General features: G+C 38.8%; 1 protein-coding gene across 1 annotated transcript in view; it reads left to right on the top strand.

Annotated features, from left to right (window-relative positions):
• EPHA6 (EPH receptor A6) overlaps window positions 1–24,840 on the top strand; it is a 1,136,602-nt gene that overhangs the window by 721,304 nt on the left and 390,458 nt on the right. Inside the window, 1 exon segment of the mRNA XM_075543438.1 lies at window positions 11,374–11,536. Coding sequence (XP_075399553.1) covers window positions 11,374–11,536 — 163 coding nt within the window.

The following is a 24,840-nucleotide window of genomic DNA, read 5'->3' as shown; positions in this document are numbered from 1 at the left end:
TTGACTCCCAAAGGGCTCACGACCAACAGGTTAAGAACTGCTGCCATATAATAAAAAAGAAAGGTAGAGACAAAACAACTAGAGACACCCTTATTAAGTATAAGTAGAGTATTAAGACATACTTATTAAGTATAAGTCCTCTTAGGTAGAGTAACACAGTAGAAGTCATTCCATTAAAGAAAGAAGAAAAATAAGTTTCTTTATTTTTAAAACTATTATATAATATTCTACTAAAGATCATACCCATTGCAATATTGTTGTATTATTACTTATAGTTTAATTGGCTCCAACTCATGGCAATCTTGTGTCACAGAATGAAACATTGCCAGGTCCTGCAGCATCCTCCCAATCACCTCTATATTTGTGTCCATTGTTACACCCACTGTTCTAATCCATCTTGCTAGTGTCCTCTTCTTTTTGCACAATGTCCTTCTTCAGAGATTGTTCCCTCCAGATCACATATTCAGAGTAAACAAGAGAACATCTCACCATCCTTGCTTCCAAGGAGTATTTTGGCTATTCCTCTTCAAACACAGATCTACTCATTCTTCGGGCAGTCCATGGTATAGTTAACATTCTTCACTAGTGCCATAATTCAAGTGCCTAGATTAATCTTTATCTCCTTTATTCACTGTCTAGTTTTTGCATGCCTGTGAGGTGATTGGTAGTACCATAGCTAAGTCTGTGCAGCTGAGCCCTCAAGTTTCCTCTTTCCATTGTAACACTTTGTCCATTAGTCTTTTGCAGCAGATCTGCTCCATGCTATGCCTAACTTGATTTGACTACCACCTTCAAGGATGATGCAACAGATAGGAACAATTAAAATGCTTCCTCTTTTCTCAGAGTAAAATGCCACAGGTGTATTGATAGAGTATACACACTTTTTGCCTTACACCTGAGTATAGTAGGTTTTTGTTCGCCTCAGACTTTGGACATGTTCTGAGGAAAGACAGTCCCTGGCAAAGAACACCTGCGTGGTAACGTAGAAGGGCATCAAGAGGGGGGAAGGAACTGACACAGGGGCTGCAACAATGGGCTCCAACATAGGCATCATTGTGAGAGTGGTACAGGACTGAGCCGGGTGTCCTTCTGTTGTGCACAGGGTCACTATGAGTCTGAACTGGCTCAATGGCACCCAACAACAACTGTAGTGAGGTTTTCTGCAGTGTAACTTTAATTGGTCTTTAGTAATGTATTGAAAATCAGTGATAGAGGAATATTAGCTCCCTAACTGAATCTGCATACTTTTTACCTATTTCCATAGGATTTTCTAAATATGTCATTATCACTTTCAGGGAGAATATAATGGTTCATCAACAGTTCAATCCTTAGGAGAGACATTTTCCTAAGAGTAAAATTGTTATTGATATTAAATTTCAGCAATAATCAAATTATATTTAAGAATAACCCTTCTTCAGACCACATGGTTTAGCTGTGCTAGATAAGATTCTGCCTCTCCAAAGAGTTCTAAAAAGGACTAGATTAACATTTAAATGCAGGTGGCCAACACTACTGATACAATGATGAGAATGGATGATCTTCAAGTTTACATGATTTTAGAGATTATATCCATATACTTTATGGAAATAATTGTTCTGGTCTTACAGAGTTCATTCTAGTGTCCTAGATATTCCAATGCAAAGTTTTAGCCAAAATATGATAAATACCTGCAGATAGTGCTCAATCTTATTGTGACCAATAAAATTGTTGTTGTTGACAAACAAACTTACTGCTATGGAGTCAGTTCTGATTCATAGTGACACAGTGGGACAGAAAAGAATTGCCCTTTTGAGTCTCTGAAGCTATAGATCTTCCTACAGTAGAGAACCTCATCTTTGCTGTCAAATCCGTTCTTACTCATAGTGAGCACATGTAAAGAGAACAAAAAGAAGTGCATTTCTGCAACTTTCGCACAATCACTCTACATTTGCGCTCATTATTGTAATCACTGTGTCGATCCATATTGATGAATGTTTTCCTCTTTTTCTCGTACTTTCTACTTTACCAAACATGACATCCTTCTCCAGGGATTGGTCCCTTGATCATATGCCCAAAATATACAGGATGAAGACAAACCATCCTCACTACTAAGCAACATTCTCGCTGTAGTTCTAAGACAGATTTATGTCCTTCTGGCATTCCAAGGTACTTTCAATATCCTTCAAAATCACCACTATTCAAATGCATCAATACTTTTGTGGCCTTCTTTGTTCATTGTTCAGTGCATAGTAGGTGTGGTAGTTATATAATCTGGTGTCAATTCGAGAGGATTACGAGTGAAGGGGTGGAGCCTAGTTTGCCAATGATGCCTTTGTGTGGGCATGACCTTCCCTGAGAATTCTGGGAACTCCTGTATTTTCCTCCTTGGAGACGGGAGACACTTTCTCTTTCTGATGACTCCCTGTGAGACATACCTGAGGAGAAACCACGTGGAACTACCTTGATGCACCACTGGAAGCTGGAGAAGCCACGTGGACACCCTGACCAGCGCTGAGATGCTTACAACACCACTGGATCCAAAGACGTCCTACCCACTGGCCTGTGATCCTCCTGCATTCTACATCTTTGAAAGTTTCCTGAATCTGAAGAGGACTTTGTATTGTGGTTTTGGACATATGGGCTAATATTGGATTTATGGACTTGGACTGGGCTGGGTTGAGGTGCTTTCTTAATGTACCATTACCTCTTATACACTCTCTTATTCACTATGGATTTGTTTCTCTAGTCTACCCAGACTGACACAGTAAGCAACTGAAAATGCTATAACTTGGGTAAGGTACAACTTAATCTTCAAAGTGGCATCTTTGCTTTTGAACACTTTAGTGCAATTTTGCCAATGCCAGCAATCATTTCATTTCCTGTTGCTTCCCTGTGCATTGTCTGTGGAAACAATTCAATTTAACCTTTTATAATTTCAATCTTGTATCAATTTATCATAAGTACGGTAAAGGGGTACAACCACGACACACGCCTTTTTCTGTTCTGAAGCCACTGAGTATGCCCTTGTTCTTTTCAAATGACTACCTCTGGCCTATGTGCAGATTCCTCAAGAACATAATTAAGCATTCTAGAATCCCCTTTCGTGTCAAGGATATGCATACTTTATGACCCTCAGAGGCAAATGCCTTTGCACAGTTCGCAAAACACAAGTAAGCATCTCGCTCCTCCTCTGCTCTCACCAAGACTCCTGCGACATCGGTGTTGATACCCCTGTGCCACGCCCTTTCCTCAATCCAGCTTGAATTTCGGATGTACTGTTATACCATGTTTGCATTGCCTTCATCCAATTGTGCTTATCTGTTACATCATTGTTGTTGTTTGACAAACTCTGCATCCTTTCTAGAATCACCTTTCTTTTGAAAAGACCCATACAAGGATCTCTTTCTGTCCATTGGCTAGGTGACTCTCTTCCAAATCTCATAGATAATTGAGCACCACTAGCACTTCATTCATGGCTGAATCATCTTAGTCTTTATTCCCTGAAATTTTGGAGTATTTTCTTTTGCCAATACCTGCAGTGTGTCTTAGGCTTCGCCCTTCAAGCTCATTAGTTATTGTTCAGATCCTACCTCCAAAAATGTTTGCATAGTGGCCAATAGGTACAGTGATTCTGTACATTCTTCCTTGTTCTCTAAGTTTTTTCTTAATTGTTCAATAGTAGCCTCATGGAATCCTTCAATATTATAATTTGAGATTTAATTTTTTCTTCAGTACTTTCAGGTTGAGTGCCAAGTATATTATTCCTTTTCAGTTCTATAATTCCAGTTCTTTGCATAATTTATTTTAATACTTTATTTTGTCTTCTTGAGTCACCTTTTGAAATCTTCTATTCTTTTGCTCTCTCTCTCTCTCTCTCTCTCTCTGTATATATATATATATATATATGTATATATGTATATATAGCTTTAGCTACATGTTCAAGAACGTGTTTCAAAGGACATTTATAATTTATAGAGGTTTAAATACAGGCATGTACATATGTAAATATATTTATATATAACATTAGGGAAATAGATCTATGTACATATATGTGTGTGTGTTAAGTATTAAGGTAGCAGACAGACATTGGGCCTCTACTGAAGTACTCCCTCAATGCAAGAACACTTTGTTCTTATAACCTGGTATTCAGTGATGCTCAGCTTCCCAACAGGTTCACTGAAGACAAAGCGGGTGCATAAGCAAATGTGGTGAAGAAAGTTGATGGCACTGGCTATCAAAAGATAGAGCCTCTGGGGTCTTAAAAGCTTGAAGATAAACAAGCAGCCATCTAGGTAAGAAGCAATAAAGCCCACATGGAAGAAGGACACCAGCCTGTGTGAGCATCAGGTGCCAATGAGATCAGGTATCAGGCATCAAAGACCCAAAACAAAACAACAATCATATCATTGTGAATGAGGGGGAGTGCAGAGTGGAGACCCAAAGCACATCTGTAGTCAATTAGACACCCCCCCTGTCAGAAGGAACACAAGGAAGAGATGAGCCAGTCAGGGTACAGTATAGCGCCCACAAAACACAGAACCGTCCTCTAGTTTTTTTTACTAGTTTCCTCCTACTATCATGACCCAAATTCTGCCTTACAAATCTGACTAGACCAGAGCATGTATACTGGTACAGATGAGAGCTCTCAACACAGGGCATCCAGGACAGATAAACTCCTCAGGACCAATAAGGAGAGCAAAGATACTAGGAGGGAAAGTGGAAGGGGGGTGAGTAGGGGGAACTGATGACAGTAATTGATGCATGGCCCCCTCCCAGGGGAATGGACAGCAGAAAAGTGTGTGAAAGGAGACAGCGGTTGGTGTAAGACATGGGGGGGAAAGGAATAAATTATAAAGGAGTAATAGCGAAGGGAGGGAAAATATGAGCTGATACCAAGGGCTCAAGTAGAAAGAAAAGGTTTTGTAAAAGATGATGACAACATATGTATCAATGTATTTGACACAATTGATATATGTATGGATTGTGATAAGAGCTGCAAGATACCCCAGTGAAGGTAAACAAGTGGCCATCCAGCTGAGAAGCAGCAAAGCCCACATAGAAGAAGCACACCAGCCTGTGCGATCACGGGGTGTCGAAGGGCATCATCAGAACAAAAAATATCTTACCATAGTGAATGAGGCAGGGAGTGCGGAGTGGAGACCCAGAGCCCATTTGTAGGCCACTGGATATCCCCTTACAGAATGGTTTCGGGGAGGAGAGGACCCAGTCAGGGTGCAATGTAGCAACGATAAAATATACATTTTTCCTCTAGTTCCTAAATGCTTCCTGCCCCCCATCATGATCCGAATTCTCCCTTGCCAGTCTGGCTAGACTAGACAATGTTCACTGGTACAGATAGGAATTGGAAACACAGGGAATCCAGGGTGGATGATCCATTCAGGAACAGTAATGAGAGTGGTGATACTGGGAGGGCATAGGGAAGGTGGGCTGGAAAGGGGGAACCGATTACAAAGATCTACATGTGACCTCCTCCCTGGGAGACGGACAACAGAAAAGTGGGTGAAGGGAGATGTTGGACAAGTCAAGATATGATAAAATAATAATTTATAAATTATCAAGGGTTCATGAGGGAGGGGGAGTGGAGTAGGAGGAGGGAAATGAGGACCAGATGCCAGGCGCTTAAGTGGAGAGCAAATGTTTTGAGAATAATGAGGGCCATCAATGTACAAATGTGCTTTACACAATTGACATATGTATGGATTGTGATAAGAGTTGTATGAGCTCCTAATAAAACAATTTTTAAAAATAAAATAAATAAAATTATTAAAACAGAAAAAGAAAAAATGATGGCAACATATGTACAACTATGCTTGATACTATTGATCTATAAATTGTTATAAAAGCTATAAGAGCCCCAATAAATTATTTTTAAAAATTTAAAAAGAGCCCCCAATAAAATAAATTTTAAAAATTAATTAGAAGGTGTTTCAGAGTCTTTGCTGACCTTCATTTGTTCTTTCCTGTCTTTTTTTAAAGTGATAATTTTATTTATTCAGATATGACATGTTTGATGTCGTACCACAACTCACACAATCGACAGTCATGCCTGTTTAATACTTTGAATGGATTCTTGATACATTCTCTAAATTCAAGTAGAGTATACTCACGACCTTATTTTGGACTCTTCAAATAGGGTTCACTAAATTCAGTGTTTCTTTTTCTTTTTGAGTGAATACTGACCCAATCCACCACTCATGCATCATTTTCTTAAGGTCATATGGTACATTTTCTTTTTATTCAAGAAAAATATATTTATATTTGTTAATACCATTGTTTCGGATGCATTATTCTTTTATCGCCTGTTATATCTTAGCCATGGCTGAGCATGTCCTAGAATATATTCTTCTGCAGATAATTGTGTGTGTTGCGTACAATTTTAATTTATTGGTTTAGACAAGTGTTGTGGAGACAATATTGCTGCATTATGTTATATAGTGTTCCACGAGTGTGTGTGTGTGTGTGTGTGTGTGTGTGATATTAAGGCAGTGTCAGAAAAACAAGCAGAAACCAAGAGGAAACTGAGATAAATAGTGATTTCTAGGAAGCTTACCAATGACATTAAAATCTAACTTTACATACTGTTTTTCCTTATAGAAAGTAAAGCTTCAGCCTTCTAATCAACAGAGAAATAGTTTACCGGTGGCTTAATTAAAAGATTGCTAAAACAAAAGACCAAAATAAATTAGTTATTGTCATAAGGTGCTCATTTTCAAAGTCCCTCTCAGTTATTACTGTTTTCAGCTGATATGACTTGAGAGGATAAAGAAAAATTCAACGATTCTTTAATCTATCCTATTTTACTGCTCTGAGAATAAAGCCAGCCAGCTACCTTCAAATATCAAACTTCTCAAAATAATTCTCTATATTCTGTCAAATAAACTCCATCCCTAGCCATAACCCAGCATATTTTAGGTTCCACATAATATTAGGTGATTCATAAGTCACATGTACCATCCAGAATCCATCTATATAGAACATTAATCAAGAGATAATGGAATAATGGCAGCATGCATGTACATGACAACCTGAGTAGAAACTAATTTTGTTGTGGAAATATTTAATTAAATGGTTGTTATTGAGAATTTTTGCAATCAATTGAGAAACTACGTATATTAAAGTATTTTACATGTCTGCCAATAACTTATTCACAGGCTGCTTTAAATTCAAAGTAATTTCTAATATTTTGACTATCAATACTAGATAGTGTGAAAGAAATCACCTGGCTCAGAGTATAATCTATAAGCATATTTGCATTGGACATATACACCTAAATTGAATATTGTGTAAAAAACACATGTTGAATGAAAGCCACTGATCAGTTATGTGGCTTCCTTTGGTAGGTAAGTTACTAGTCATTCTGGACCACCTTCAACATAAAAGAAAAGAAGGTTATCACTAGTTCTTCTAATTACAGACTATTGTTATGAGCATGACATAAAGAACATATATAGAAATTCCCTGTAAACTCTAAAATAATGCCTAAGCAATCATTGGTGTATCATGTTTGCTAATATATCTTTAGATCTTTATGTATGGAAAAACTATCCACCACAAATTTTGGGCACAGATATAATCCAGTTAAATACAGGAAAGAACAGCCAAGAGGCAATCTCTTGCAGAAGCTCCATTCGCATCAAAAGTTTAGTTGGAAGCAAAGCAGCTGAAAGCTGACCACTGCACGGCCCTATTGAATCTACTTCCTTAAGTGGGAACGGATGGCAAATGTGATGAAAATTATTCATGGAAGAAGAGAGGTGACTTTCACTTCTGGCATAAAAGTAGAATTTAAATGCTAGGCACCAAATAAAAGGTAAGCACTAAGCAGGCTGTTGACAATGACGTTGACTAAAACTAATAGAGTCCCCCCGAAATGTTGCGCATAGCGAGCATTCAATGAGCATCTGTGGAATTAATTTTCTGCCTTAAAAAATCAAACCCTTGAAGGTGACATTCAAAGGTACACAATAAAGCAGAATAGAGATCAGACAAAGTTCAATCCTAAATATTTATCTCTGCACATTATATCCCACCAATACAAACCAAATTATTGTCTCTGGTTTCAGAAAGAGCTTGCTGTAGGAACTGAACACTTGAGCCTGTTCTTTTTCCACTGGGTTATAGTGTTTAGTTTGCATTCTCACCATCTCCACACTAGTAACTGTGCCCCTTGTAGCTACCAGAAATAACCAACGCCAATAGAAAGCTAAATCCAATATCTTGCATAAATGTGAAAATAAGATCAGACTCCTGGAAACTACTTAATTTGGGGCAACTGAGAAGGAGCAATGCTTGAGTGTATTCTTGAGTATTTTTTAAAGGGAAAACCAAAAACCTCCGACCTCACTGCCATGGAGTCGATGCAGATTCATAGCCACCCTGTGGGGCAGGGGAGAACAGCCCCTGGGACCGTTTCTGTTTCCCAGACGCTGACTCTATGGGAGGAGAAGCCCCATCTCCCATGCCTTTTAGATCATGGCCCAACACACCACCACGATGCCCACATGGCTCCAAAGTAAATATCAACATCTCTGTGGAGCAATAAATAAGCATGTACTTCTGGTAATGCCCTTTGTTCTAGTTGGCTCTGAACTATTTTATTTAAAAAGCAATTATATATATATATATATCTTTATGAAATAGGCAGTGAAGAATTGGGTGATTTTAAGAAATGGGTATGTATGCATATTGTTACTAAGTTTTCCTACAAGCATAGTGATTACATCTGTGCTCATTCAAGCATAAATGGTGGAACAAACGGCTTCCTTTTCAGCAAACAAGCATTACCACACAAGGCTACCAATGCTCGTAACTGGAGTGTATTCAACCACTTCATCCTCAACTCGGGATATTTTGCAACCTGTGATGTTATGCCTTTCAAGCTTTGCTTTATGTCATTTATTTACCAGCTGACAATTTATGTTGACACATAAAAGCATACCTGAATGATAATCTGAGTTTGAAACAATTTTTAAATCTCATGTTACTTTGAAAGGTAGTAAGTACTCAGAACTGAATGGTAACATCATACAAATGCAATTTATTTTTTAAATTCTATGTTTCTACCTGAAACAATACTGTCTCTTCTAATAGCCTGGAAATACTTTTTGTCCACAGCATGGCACTTGATGCTTATGAGGCTGGACTACAAATCACAACATTGGTAGTTCGCACCCACCTGCTCTCCTTGGGAGAAAGATGAGACTATTTGCTCTTCAAAAAATTCTTTAAGGGTTTCTATGAATCAACATTGACTCAATGTCAGTGGTTTGTGATAATGAAAGGCTTAATATGGGCAAGTTCCTGCTCACAGCCCTTGTCCTTGGCCTCAGTTGCTTTCCAATCAAATCCTGGGTCTTGACGACCTCACTCACAGCAGAATGAATGAAGACCTTGTTCTCGACACTCCAGGGTCAGTGGCAGATTAGACCATTGTGACGCATATGGCTCTATTAGTTGATATTCAGAATTAAATCACAAGACATTTTCTCTAGTCTGTTTTAGTGTGGAAGCTCCAAGGAAACCAGTTCAGCCTCCCGGCAATACAGAAGTCTCCTCTGGGAGACATGGTGGGGCTGCAGGTGAAATGCCCTGGCCTGGAATGGTCTGTGTTTCCTGCATGATTCAACTTCCACGGAAGCACCCGCAGTCTCTTTTCAACACTTGCCAGATAATTATTGTCATCAATCATTTTATACAGACTTTATTTTTCTTTCCTTAAGTTTTATTCTAAGTGGATAAATATGCTTTTCCCACGTAGTCTGCAGACAAATATAGGTCACAATTTATCTGTTTGTTCTTTTTTATTTGAAATATTACGGTGGTTAAATCATTTTTTCTTTGTACTTTATGTTTAATAAACAGTTTTATTATTTTGGATATAGATGGAAAATCCAATTCCTCAGCTAGACACGGAACAACATTATAGCATATAAAGTTCTGACAAATAAGGCCATAAAGTTTAAAAATGATCCTTAAGATAAGTACTTTTTTTCTCAAAAGTAGCTTAAGGGAAAAGAGTTTCATAGTTCTAAATCTTAAAGCATCACCCGCAAGTAAATGCATATCCTGCATACTAGGATGTGTAGATTTTTATAACTGCATTTCTTGTTCTGGAAGTTTTCCTGAGAAACAGAGGTTTCCAGGCAAAGACTAAATGAAATCGGGATGGAAATGTTATAGGTGGGACTCAAGCAACAAATGCCTGATTGAATTAGTGACCTTGAAAGCCACTTCCATCCTTCAGAATGTCTATCTCCAGATGCGGCAAATGATGAGAATTGTGGAGACTTGACTTAAGTTTCCTGACCTAGACTGATCTGATGAATTGAGAGGAGTTGTTCATATGAATAGATCTCTATCCACCCCCGGGTGTTTTGCAAATAAAATTGTTGTATAAAAATACTGTATAAAAACAGTCTTAAATTCTCTTTGTCTCCATCATTAGTACATTGTAGACAATCATTGTGCATTGTGTGCCTAGGTAAAATGAGCTGTCTTGTTCTAATTTGGTTGCAAAAAGAGTCCACTTACATACCCTCTCAATGAGACTATCTTGGCAAATTAATTTCCTGTTAATGAAGTGCGGTAGTTAGTATTTAACACAGTAGACTGGGAACCAGCCTCATGCTCTGCCTCTGATTCTGCTGTGGTAAGTCTTTCATCGTTATTTTTCGGCCTACCTAACTATGTCATGTGTACATCTTTAAGAAGACACCTTGATTTGAGAGCTGTGGGGTGGGAGAGGTGTCAATCCTTCCTCACAGGAAAGATCTCACCATTTATACCTTAAATGGACTCAACCTCAATTGCTACTACCTAGAACATGCCAAAACACTGACCAATGCAACTGACTCAGGAGAAATAATTTCAAACCCTAAAAAACAATTAATATCTATTTTTTCCTTTTACCCACAGGTCTACCCACGGATAGCGCCGGCATTTTGGCACTACCTGCGGGTAGAAGTGAGTAGCGGGTCCTTGATTCTCCCACCTTGGCTCCTGGCTCTCTGCTGCTATGACCTGATCTGACGCACCCATTCTGCTCTAGGAAGCCGCTGCCATTCTCTGCAAATGTGCTCTCACGTCACCGTCATTCCTTGGAGTTGGGCCAGAAATCCAAATCACTTAAAACATAGGCGCAGCTTCTGTAGGATGAATCATCTTTCTTAGTTAACTTCCAAGTCAAGACCATATCATATGCATCCTAATGATAAATAACTGAATGCTCAATTACGGGAAATCATGCTTATACTTCTTTTCTGCTCCATGCTTTAGATATTCGGACAGAATCCTTCCGCTTAATTTTGGACTTTCTCCACGATAAAGGCAGAAAAACAGGGCTTCACGGCCTCTCTCCTTTTGTCTGTCCTTCAGGAGCATGAGCAGCTGACCTATTCCTCCACGAGGTCCAAGGCCCCCAGTGTCATCATCACAGGTCTCAAGCCTGCCACCAAATACATATTCCATATCCGAGTGCGGACTGCAACAGGGTACAGTGGCTACAGTCAGAAGTTTGAATTTGAAACCGGAGATGAAAGTAAGTTTCTCCAAGGACATAAAACATGGAATTCATATAACGCCATTCCAATTTTACCTGATGTTTTAAAATCGGATGTCTTAAATTCCCAGTAGTTTCTTGAAACTGGATTCTGTGCATATGAATACTCTCATAGTCATTTCAGTTCATTTTTGATGCAGCCACCAGTGGTAACATTAACGGTGTGACCATTAAGTACGTATATGAACCGCCTTGCTGGACCACAACTGTAATATGGCACAAGTACGATTCTTTTTGCAGAATCCATTGCTCACACTATAACACAAGGGACTCTCAATGGATGCCATTAGCCTAATTGCTCTGTAATTCTGGCATCATAACCGGATACTAATGAAAACTGGGAAAAGAATAAAGCCATGAGCAAATAAATTTAGCAGTTAGTTCAAAATTGTGCCATTCGGCTTGTTGTCTCAGTTAGACCAATAAAACGAGTGTCAGAAGACAAACACTGCTGAAATGCACTTTGTAAGTTTAAATATAGATGGATAGACTTAATCAGAATCTCAGTTCTTAGCCTTGACATACTGGAAGCCAAGCAGGGAAACACGGGGAATGAGATGTTTTACTGGCATGTAACAAAGACTTTGAAATTTTAACCCATTCTAAATCAAGATCTATGATTGGATTTGTTCTTGGTTTTTAGCAATTCATCTCACTACTGTCCTTCTGTAGGGGTAATATGTATTACTTTTCACTTCTATTAAAAAATGCTCAAGTATTGTGTTATAATATGAAGCAATTTCCATCACTGTGAAAATACTGATATTCATATAAGAACCCAAGAATTACAAATTTCCTGTTAATGAATTTGAATAAAGATAATGATAGTTACCAATTAGTGAGCCCTTAAGTTCCAGAAAATCTGTACAATATTTAACTTGGATGATCTCATTGAAACCTTTCAACATCCAGTGAAGTAATTATCATTCTCCTAAATTTGTGTCTGAGAAAGCAGGGACTTGGAGAAATGGGGCTATTTTCCCAAAGTCATCTGGCTGGAAAAAAAAAACCTGAGCTAGAATTTGAAACTAAAAGCTGCTTTCTTGCTTGCCCAATGCACCACCTTGGAAAGCACCGCACTTTGAATTATTTTAAACATGCTACTTATAAGACCATTAAAGAGATTGCAGTCCTTATGTTGTCCACTCTCAAAGTGAAACCACTTGGGACTTAAATTCTAGGAGAGAAAAGTCATTTGCTGTGGTGGCTGCTTTTCATTTTGGTGCACACTGGCAACCTGTAAGACCTTCTCAGTAAAAGTGGTATGTGCGGTCTTTCGCTTATCGTCCCAATCTGACCAATAAACACATGGGTTAATTGGAGGGCAGAGAGATAAATGGCTCGTGAGCCTCGCCTTTCTAATTCTTGGGTCTCTTGCTTTCTGATGGTCAGACGAGGGTTCAGCTGCCTTAGCCAGTTCCCTGCTTCAGCCGGCAAGGCTCACTTCCTGCAAGGCATCCCTGAGGAGAAGCCCCACGTATGTTTAACTCAACGGTAGAAAAGGGATGAGATGTTGAAGTAGAAAAGGACACAGCTTGTTGTTGTTGTTGATGATGTTAAGTGTCATTGAGTCCATTCTGATTCATAGCAACCCTAGGCACAAAAGAATGGTGTACTGCCAGGTCCTGAGACACCCTCACGGATGCTGTGTTGGAACCCATGGTGGCAGCCACCATGTCAATGCATCTTTCTGCTCAAGGGCCTTCCTTGTTTCCTCTGCTGCAGCTGAGGCAGAGTAGACTAAGAAGGAAAAGGACACTTATGAGCTACTCACGCTGTCCGTGATAGTTATTTATAATCCTCTCAGAGACTACTGACTCTCAAGCTAGATATGAACGAATTGTGATTAAATGGTAATTATCAGGAAATATGACTCAGGAATAAAAAGCAACATGAAAATGTCCACAGGCCCTGGCTATGGTCTGCTGATTTTGTTTTTGTTCTTACCCATAGGACATACCCTATCTTAAATCCAAAACTAACAATGGCCCTTAAATCCAAAACTAAGAGTGGCCCTGGGAAGAGTAATTGTCCTTTCCACACTGTTTATTGTACCCTTGAATCTCAATGTTCCTCATATCCCAGATGAAGACATTTACCTAATGATCACAGATGATGACATTTTCAGTCAGAAATGCACTTACTCACAGATGAACACTGTAAATAGAGTAAATCTCAACAAGGTGACTGGAGCTTCTAGGGAAAGCAATCTAGGTTAATGGAGAAAAAACAAGTTAGGATCTAAATATTAGCAATCTGATTCCGTGTGATTGTGTAGCTCTGAATTTCAAGTCACTTGAATTCTCTCGGGTGCTGTATAGAAGAATAATGATCTGAAGTTGCTTAGCAGAAATGTCCGATATTTGACAGTGATTCATTCATTCGATCATTTAACAAAAGCGTATAGAACACGTAATAGGTGCCAGACCCTGTCTAGAACTATAGGTTAAAATAAAGATAATGAAGAACTATAGCTTCTGGCTTCAAATAGGTCACTGTTTAGACTTTTTAATACCCACAATTTTAGAGATTATGTATTATTTAAAAACGCAAAGGGTGTTTTTTTGAGCAAGGAAGAGGGACCCCCTACATAGCACCAATGGATTAGGAAAGTAATCAGGAGGATTAAATACTTGGAAGCAGCACAGATTTAAAGGCAGCGAAAAACAGGAATGGTTTATGAGTTAGCATATAATGTGGTATGCTGCAGTGATGGGCCATAGATGGGGAAAAGACGGAAGATTAAGACGGAAAGCTATTCAGGGACAAGCATGAAGATACTCTCTTGGTCATGAGCCTTACCTGATTACGGAATGGATCCATATGATGTTTTTAATTAGGGTGAAGCATGATTAGATTTTCATTGAATAGGTATTATATGGAAAATTATCCTAACAATTAGAAAATATGACTTTACTTAATCTTAACCAAAACATACTTCTCTTAAGAAACATAAGTTGTTCTGCTCAGGATATGATAGCTGGGTATAAGTGTAAAGTTAGAACCCAGAATAATTTGATAATGACAGCAGGACAGAATCAGAATCATACTATAAATTACTTATTCATGAGAGCCATGAAATTACTTTGGTCAGACGAATGAAGAAGTAAAGTGCCTACAAAGAATCCAGGGTGGAAATAGAAAAAAAAAGAAAAATGTCTGTCTAAACCTTGAGTTTGGGTACAATAAGAATGGCTTCTAAATCTACTTACAATCTATGGGAAAATCACTTTAAGAATCATTTTTAATCTAGCTTTAAATTGCACTTTCCAAGCATGCTATATATATCAAAAAATTTTTCAATGAATAATGTCGAAGTTGGATATGAGTGGGTTTACCACATCTAATGGTATTATGATATGATCCAATGAATATTAAAATATGAATTCAAGTTGACAACATCGAGGGGGGTTTTGCTCCATATTCTCCTAGGACATCTTTAAATTATTATAGCTTGAGTTTCCAGGTAATATTCTGATTATTGTAATGGCAGCTATTCTTGAACTTTTTTTCTTAGGTATTCTGTCTAATTTGCTAACTTTATAAGATATGCATAGAGTTGAGTTGAGGGGTTAGGGAGAAAGATTAGATATTTAGATTAGATTAGCTCTGTTAGATGATAGTCTGATTGAAGTTTTTAATTAACCAAAAATGAATTGTTTATTCCTTTATTCTCTCCATCCATACTCCTTTTACATTGTTCAGCCTCTGGTCATGCCAATAATTCAAATTTTGAAATAATTAATTTTTTAAATAATAAAATTTCAGAAATAACTACTAAACCTTTACAAACATAATTACAGCTGAAGAGCAATCACAGCGAATGCTTTGGACCTCCTTCTTGTCCATCAAAACCACAGTTCAGAGTTTTTTCCAGGAGCAAGATATGCTAGTGGGAATTGGCTAAGAAATGTACACAACCTCTGTAAAAAGAGCCTGTTTGAACTAGACTTACTCATTTCGTCTCTGCTAACTCTATGTGACACCACTTCATATACCTAGATGGAGGTAGGTAGATTAAAGATAAATAAATATATGATTGATAGATAACAAAGAACAATCGACACAGATATTTTCTCATAGTCACTAAATACTTTTATGTTGGTATTTTATCTTTCTCCTATTATCATGTTCCACTAAGAATGTATTTTAAGTAGATATGTTACCTACAAATAGCATTTATTGTCTATTTTGTACTGTCCTTTTTACTATATGCTCTACTTGATTCGTTTTTTATAATAGACATAACAAATTACATAATCAGTCGTGAGAAAGTAAAAGTATATAAAGTCTACATGTGGATCTTCTTGAAAGATAGATTGGTATTGAGAACCAATCTAATCATAGAAAATGTTTAATATTAAAATAAATTTCATACTATAACCCAAATTTGCAAACACACACAAATGTACACAAACATGCAATGATCAAGTAAAGACTCCTGAATTTATATCGAGGAAGAAAAGACATAAAAAGAAATGTACCACACCACGTATTATTTGCTATAATTTCTTAGCCTATATTCTTGAATTTTTGATGAAGATAAAGATAAGAATTAGAATATAAAAGTTGTCTATAAGACTGTAAATAATTTTCATGTCATTGAAAGCAGCTTGAAATAGAATTGATATTCTTTTTTTAAACCCATTTTATACGGACATCATCCAGACATCATACACACCATTGTACAATTGCGTTGTTCAATGTTTGCACAATCTCTACCACAATCAGCTTAAAAAATTTTCTTCCTTCTTGTATTCCTTGATATCAGCTCCCTATTACCCTTCCCATCTACCCTGCTGTATATCACCCACCCCAAAAAAACCTTATTCTAGTTATTTTCCTTGTGTATTCACCCATCCTGAGTTTCATATACTGAAAACTAGAAAAACACAAAACAGAGAGTCAAGAAGACTACTAACAATAGCAATATACAACAAAGATAAATCCAAATTTGAAAAAAAAACAGATGATATTAAAAACAAAATCAAGCTCAAAGTGTATAAAAAGGGAAAGCCCATAACACGATTTTAACCATTCAAGCCAGATTTATCATTTTAATCTACTCTAATTGTCTCTACAATGCTGTTTCCAAACTAGGTGATTCCCATCCCTCAATTATGATTAGAGGGGAATTGCTGGAGGATTATCCCACGTGTTGATCCTGCAGATGGATTTAGGTCTTCCTTTGCATTCGATAGCCTTCTGCAAACCAAAATTTCACAATTTATGCTCTGATATCATTCCTGCTTTGGGATTTGAATTGTATTATTTACAATCCTTGGATCAGGAGTGTTGTTGTGATTCTTCCATATGGGCTTAGTTGACATTTCTATAGTTGATATTCTTATTAATGATAATTTGTTAGAAAGGTATACGCATTTTTAAAGAAGAATAACAATTTCAAAATGATGAAGTAAAATAGTTTCATATTAAATACCACCATATTTACCTAATATTCAGTTACATTTCAGAGTAACAAAATAATTTGTATGTGTGCATTTTTAAGACAAAGGAAACCTGGTGGTTCAATCATGAAGAACTCAGCTGCAAATGCAAAGTTTGGCAGTTCAAACCCTCCATCTGCTTACAGGAGAAAGGGTCTGGCAATCTGCTTCTCTAAAAATGAGAGGTTGCTATGAATGCGGATGACTCACAGCCAAACAACATAAAATATATATTAATAGATTAAAACCAATGGGAACCTTTTACTTAAATACTAGAATAGTGTGTGAGCTATCAAAAGGAACGAAAAAACAAAGTCTAAAGACAATTTTTGAAAAAGAAAGGTAGTTTTATTCTTTTTGGGGGGGGATTGTTTTTTTAATCATTTTATTGGGATTCATAAAATTCTTATCACAGTCCATACATATTTCAGTTATGTAAATCCCACTTATACATTCGTTGCCTTCATCATTCTCAAAATTCACCTTCCTCTTGAGTTCCTGCAATCAGCTCCTCATTTTCCCTTTTTTTCCTCTCCCTCCCTCCCCACTTCCCCCTCCCTCATGAACCCTTAATAATTTATAAATTATTTTATCTTATCTTACACTGCCCGGCATCTCCCTTCACCCACTTTCCTGTTGCCCATCCCCCAAAGATGAGATTATATGTAGATGCCCGAGAATGGTTCCCCCTTACCACCCCCCTTTCCCTCCCGGTATTGCCACTCCCAGGCTTGGTCCCAAGGCATTCATCTGTCCTAGATTCCCTGTGTTTCCAGAGTCCATCGGTACTGCTGTGCATCCTCGCATCTAACCAGGTTTGCAAGGCAGAATTGGGATCATGATAGTTGGGGAGAGGAAGTGTTTAAGAACTAGAGAAAGTTGTGAGTTTCATTATTGCTACACTGAACCCTAAGTGACTTATCTCCTCCCTACTACCCTTCTTATGCACACGTCTGTCTTCAGCAATAATATCAGAAAGGAAGGTATCATGAAATGACCATTTAGCTGAGCAAGGTGCTCTTGTATTGAAGGAATGCACTCGAGGAGGCCCAATGTCCACCTGCTACCCTACTACTGAACTTATAAATATATGCACATAGGTCTATTTCCCCCATAATTATAACTATATTTACATGTGTACATGTCTGTATTTAGGCTTCTGTGTATGCCCTTTGCCTCCTACTCCTTTCCTCTATTTCCTTACGGTTTCCTCCTGCCCCAGTACCATGTTCAGCCTTCATTCTGGTTTCAGTAATTCCTTTCAGTTACCTTGCCCCTGGTCACTCCCTACCAGTCCTCCCATCCCCTCCCTCCACTGGTTTTGAACCACTTGTTGTTCCTTTATCCCTGGGTTGGCCAACACCTCCTCCCTTCCCCTAATTACCACACTCTCATGTCCCTCCAGGACCATTGGTCCCGTTATTTTCTTCTCACATTGTTTGTCCAGCCTATCTTATCTAGGTGGACCTGCAGATATAGTAATATGTGCATAAAATGTGGGTGGCTTTGACAGCACCAAATTGGCACATAAGCACATGGCATTGACGACAGCAACACCAACAAACTAACAAACAAAAAAGCAACTGACATACAAAATTTAAAAGAAGAGAAAAAGAAAAAAAGACAGCAACAAAAAAAGAGCCCGTTAGTAGTGCAAAGTCTGTTTGCTGGCCTTTAAGAGCATTTTCTGGATGAGGCTGATGGGGTGCCATCTCCTGGCCCCAACGTCCATCCTCTCCTTGCTCTGCTTCCCCCGCCGTTCCATTGCACGCCCCCAGTGTTTTGCCTCAGTGTGGTGGTGTCAGCTCAGTCGTACATCCCCCACTGTGTCTCCAGTGCTGCCCCGTGTAGGGCCATGGGTCAGTGCAGGATGTCACATCTCGCCGTGGGGCCGGCTATATGGTCCTCTGTGTATATTGTGCCCTTCATGCCATGCTATCTTCCTCTGAGCGTGGTGGGCCCATGTGTGTTCCGCTCCATTCTTCCTCCATCCTTTGCTTCAGCTTCCTTCTGGGTATGGTGTGGTAGGTCAGTTCCTTTCTCACACCAGACGATTTATTTTCATTTTCTGTGATACTCCCTTCAATGGTAGGGGGCCGGGCTAATTCTGGATGGGGCCAGCGTATGATCCAATCTCTTTCTGGATTCCTCCACGCATTACGTTGCCCTCCTGGTTTGGCATGTCATGGTGTGGTCTGGATGCATGTTCCAGTTCTGTGGGGACACAACAAATACTCTCCCCCTGGGTGGGTTAGTGCATTGTTCCACCCATGCCATCCACTCGGTTTCTCCCCAACCCGCTTCTCCCTCCACCTGCCCCCTTTCTCCTTCTTTATGTTGGCCTCCCATGTACCTCCCTAGGTGTGGCCTGCCCCTCCCTACAACTATCTAAGCTTATAGTGAGATAGATAGTGAGATAGATGCTTACTCTTATATTCCTGGCATGCTGATTGTATTTACCTCAGGGGACTCATATTATACCTGTCCTTTTGAGTTTGGCTTACCTCGCTTAACATGATTCCTTCCAGCTCTTCCCATGAAACAACATGTTTCATTTGATCGTCAATGCTTTTCAGTGCTGCATAGAACTCCATTGTGTGTATATGCCAGAGTTTACTAATCCACTCATCTCTGGATGGAAATTTAGGCTGTTTCCAAGTCTTTGCGATTGTGAATTGTGCTGCAATTAACATTGGAATGCAGATTACTGGTCGTGTGTTATTTGTTGCTTCCACCGGGTACATATGCCCAGTAGACGGATGGCTGGGTCATAAGGTAGATCAATTTCCATTTTCTTTAGGTATCGCCAGATTGCTTTCCACAGTGGCTGTACAAATCTGCACGACCACCAGCAGTGGAGGAGGGTTCCTACTTCACCACAGCCCCTCCAACACTTGTTGCTCTCTGATTTGCTGATTTGGACTAGCCTCAGGGGTGTTAGGTGGTATCTCATGGTTGTTTTGATTTGCAGTTCTCATATGGCCAATGACCTGGAACACTCTCATATGCTTATTGGCCATATGGGTCTCCTCCCTAGGGACAATTCTTTTCAGTTCTTTTGCCCACTTCTTAGGGGGTTAACATTTTCCTCTTTTTGCAGGTCATGATGGTGTTGTAGATTTTAGTAATGAGCCCTTTGTCTGAAGTGTAATTACTAAAAATCTTCTCCCAGTCTGTGGGTTGTCTTGTCACCCTCTTGGTGAAGTCTTTCAAGGTACACAGGTGCTTTGTTCTTATTAAATCCCATTTGTCGATTTCCAGTTCACCTGTGTGTGTACCCTTCCCTATTGCAGTGAGCCTATGAGTTCCCTGGGCCAGTGGTCTGAGGTTAGTTCGATTCCCTCCTTGATGGTCCTGATGGTTTGGGGTTTAACTTCTAGGTTTGTGATCCACCTTGAGTTTATTCTTGTGCATGGGCTGAGGTAAACATCTCGTTTCATCTTTCTACATGTGAATATCCATTGTTTCAAGCACCACTTGTTAAAAAGGGCATTTGCTTCCCACTTGATGGTTTTAGGACCCTTGTGAAGATCAGTTGTCTATATGCTGATGGTTTTGTTCTTGGGTTTTCTATTCTTTTCCACTGGTCTGAGGGTCTGTCGTTCCAGTAGCATGCGGTTTTGATCACTGTAGCTGTGTATTAGGCATTAAAAACTGGGTACGGCGAGTCCTCAAACTGTGTCCTTCTTCTTGAGAAGTTCTCTGCTAATTCTGGGTTTCTTCCCTCTCCATATGAAATTAGTGGTCAGTTTTTCCAATTCTTTGAAGAAGGTGGATGGTATTTGAACTGGAATATCATTGAACTTATAAAGTGCTTTAGGTAGGACTGTTATCTTTACTATGTTGAACCTTCCAATCCATGAGCAGGGGATGTTCTTCCATTTGTGGAGGTTGCTTTTGGTTTCCTGGAGTATGATCTTGTAATTTTCCTTGTATAGGTCTTTAGTATTTTTTGTTATATATATTCCTAGGTATTTCAGTTTGTCTTAGATGCTGTGAAGGGTCCTTCCTTCTTAAGCCCCTCTTCCATGGTCCTGTCCAATATGTATAGAAAACCTACCGACTTCTGTTTACTGATCTTGTATTCTGCTACTATTCCAATTCCTCTATCGCTGTAAGTACTACAGCTGTGGAGCTTTTGGGGTTTTCAATGTACAAGATCATGTCGTCTGCAAATAGCGATAGTTTTACCTCCTCCTCTCCCATTTGGATCCCTTTGATGTTCTTCCACTGTCTTATGTTGTAAGCCTGAACCTCCAAAACAATATTGAATAGAAATGGGGATAGGAGGCATCCTTGTTTGCATCCTTTTTCAGTGGGATTGTTTTTGTGTTTTCTCCATTGACTATGATGTTGACTGTTGGTCTTTCATAGATATCATGTATCATCTTGAGGAGTTTACCTTCCAATCCTCTCTTCATGAGTGTCTTGATTAGGAATGGGTGTTAGATGTTGTCAAATGCTTTTTCTGCGTCTATGTATATTATCATATGGTTTTATCCTTATTCTTCTCAATAAGATGTATAATATTGATGAATTTTCGGATGTTAAACCATCCCTGCATCCCTGGGATGAATCCTACCTGGTCGTGATGGACGATATGTTTTATATACTTTGTATTCTATTGGCCAATATTTTGTTAAGGATTTTTGCATCTATGTTCATTAGAGATATTGGTCTGTAATTCTCTATACCTGTGGGGTCTTTGCCGTGTTTGGGTATCAAAGTAATGCTGGCTTCATAAAATGAGTTTTAGAGTTTGCCATCCTCTTTTATGTTATGGAATACTTTGTAGAGGATCGGTGTCAACTCTTCACTGAATGCTTGGTAGAATTCTGCTGTGAAACCATCTGTCCTTGTGGCTTTTTTGTTGGTAGGTTTTTGGTGACCCTCTCTATTTCTTCTTTCGCTATTGATTTGTTGAGGTTCTTGATCTCTGATTGTGATATTCTGTTTTTCCAAATATTTATCCATGTCTTCCATGTTTCTGAATTCATTAGAATATAGACCTTCATAGTACTTTGTGATTATCCTTTTAATCTCATTGGGGTCTGTTGTTATTGTCCCTGATTCATCCCTCATCCTGGCTATTGATGTTTGCTCCTTTCTATCCTTGATAAGCTTTGCCAGAGGACTGTCAATTTTGTTCATTCTTTCGTAGAACCAACTTTTAGCTGAATTTATCTTTTGCATTGTTCTCATGTCTTCCCACGGGTTTAACTCCACCCTGATTTTTATTTTTTCTTGCTATTGCAGGGGTTCTACTGACTCTGTGCTAGTTGTTGGAGGTTTTGTGTTAGTGTGTCATACACCTTTCTTCTTCTTTCATATATGCATTTAATGATATCAAGCTACCTCTGATAACTGCCTTCACAGTGTCCCATAAGTTTTGATACGTTGTATTCTCGCTCTCATTAGTTTCTAGAAACTTCCTAATATTCTCTCTGATCTGGGCCTGTACCCATTCATGTCACAGGAGATCATTGTTCATTCTCCAATTGGTTGCCCTTGCTTCTCTGGCCATCCTCTTATTAATCTCCAGCTTTATGGCATGGTGATCTGAGAAAGATGTCTGAATAATATCTATGTGTTTGAATTTACTCAGTCTGGACTTGTGTCCCAGCATGTGGGCTATTCTTGAAAAAGATCCATGTGGATTTGAAAAGAATGTGAAATCCTTTGTGTTTTGATGGAAAGCTCTATAAATGTCTATGAGGCCCTGTTGCCTAATTACATTGTTTAGCTCTATGGACTCTTTGCTGAGTTTCTTTCCCAGTGATCTGTCTTGCTCCGATAGTGGAGTGTTAAAGTCACCTACTATGATTGTAGATTCAGTGATTTCTTTTTTCATCTTTTTAATTGGTTGTTTGGTTAAATTTGCCGCACCATTATTAGGAGCATAAATATTCAATATGCTAAGTGCTTCCTTGTTACTAAACCTTTGGGCATTATGTAGTTTTCCTCTGTGTCTCTTTTTATAGTTTGGATCTTGAGGTCCATTTTGTCAGAGATTAAGATTGCCACCCCTGCCTTTTTTGAGTTACAATTTGATTGGTAAACTTTCAGGCAACCCTTTATTCTTAGCATATTCTTGTCTATGCTCTTAAGATGTTTTCTCTTGAAGGCAATAGATGGATGGATTATGTTTTCTGAGCCAGTCTTCCAGCCTTTTCTTTTAATGTACAAATTGAGCCCGCTGGAATTCAGAGTTATTATCACTATCTCTGGATTCATAGTTCTCATACCCTGTTTTGTGTCTTTACCTATCTCACTTCATATCAGTGTATTGTGTTTAAGTGAAGAGTTTCTATCTTGTTCTCTTTTCCATCTGAGTCCCTTTTGTCCTGGTAATTGTTGCTGGCATGCTGGCTTCTAGATGGAGATGGGCTATATGGTGGTCTCCTATTTGTTCTTGATGGAGGTTGATCCTCTTTCCACAGTGAGTCATCCAGTATCTTCCACAGGGTCGGGTGTCTTACAGCATATTATTTGAGTCTTTCCTTGCCCTGGAAGACCCTTATCTCACCATCTCTCTTAATGGATAACTTGGCAGGGTACAGAATTCCTGGGGAGGAATTTTTTCCTTCAGCTTTTGGAAGATGTTGCTGCATTCTCTCCTCCTCTTCATGGTATCTGCTGATAGGTCTGAGCATATTCTTACCTGTGCTACTTTGTATGTGAATGTCCTCCTTTCTCTTGCTGCTCATAAAATTTTCTCTTTTTGCTCTAAGTTGGATATTTTTACTATTATGCCTTGGCTTGTTCTTCTTGGGATCTAGTCTACCTGCTGTCCTTTCTGCTTCCTGTATGAGTGCCTGGTTCTCCCTTAATAGAATGTGAAAGTTATCTTCCAGAAATTCCAATGATATCTTGGCTGTCGACTTGTGTGTTGTGCTCCCGTAAACCGATTATTCAAATATTATACCTCTTTATAGCATCTGTCATTGATCTCATGCTACCTTCTGTTTCTTTTGTGCCCTATCTGACTGTCTTTCTCGCTTTCTTATGTCTGTTTGAGTGTCCTCAAGATCACTGATAAGATTCTCTGCCTCCCTAAGCCTAATCATAAATTCTGTGACCTTGTGTGTGACTTCTGCTACCTCCTCTGTTAGCTCCTGTATTTCCCTTTGGTGGGTGGATTGCATCCCCTCTATTGTGGACTTCATCTCCTCTATCATTGTATCCTTATTCTGTGTTGCTTCCCTCAGTTCCTATATTACTGAAATCAGACTTCTGAAGATTTCCTTCTGTGGCAGATCTGTATCTGTTTCTTCTATGAGAGACATTAGCTCTGCTACTATGTTTTTTTCTCTCTGGTTTTTTTTTGTGTGTGTGTGTGAGTGATGTGGTAGGTTGATTTTTCCTCAATCCTTTCATATGCCCCATGCTTCTGGGAGGCCAGGGTAACCTTATCTGTGTTACTGTTAAGGATTCTTTCAGGTGACTGCCTATGACTTACTATAAGGATGGGTCAGACTGCTGTGTAGGCAGAGTTCCCTGAAGGCTTAGCAACTCACAGTGGTGAGATGTTTCAGCAACTGGAGTTGGGACTGGAGTCTCAGTGAGTGCCCTCAGGATGGTTTGACCTGGTTTGTCAGGGTACCTTTAGCAGCCCTTTTATTGTTTAGTATTAAAAAATGAATTTTAAAAATTAAACATTTAAAAATAATTTTTAAAACATTTTATTATGGGCTCATACAACTGTTATCACAATCCATACATATACATACATCAATTGTATAAATCACATCTGTACATTCTTTTCCCTAATCATTTTCAAATCATTTGCTCTCCACTTAAGCCCTTTACTTCAGGTCCTCTTTTTTTCCCCTCCTT

The sequence above is a fragment of the Tenrec ecaudatus genome, chromosome 2 (genome assembly GCF_050624435.1).
Source record: "Tenrec ecaudatus isolate mTenEca1 chromosome 2, mTenEca1.hap1, whole genome shotgun sequence".
NCBI lineage: Eukaryota > Metazoa > Chordata > Mammalia > Afrosoricida > Tenrecidae > Tenrec > Tenrec ecaudatus.
The sequence above is the reverse complement of the archived record's forward strand: the minus strand, read 5'-3'. Positions and strand labels throughout refer to the sequence as shown.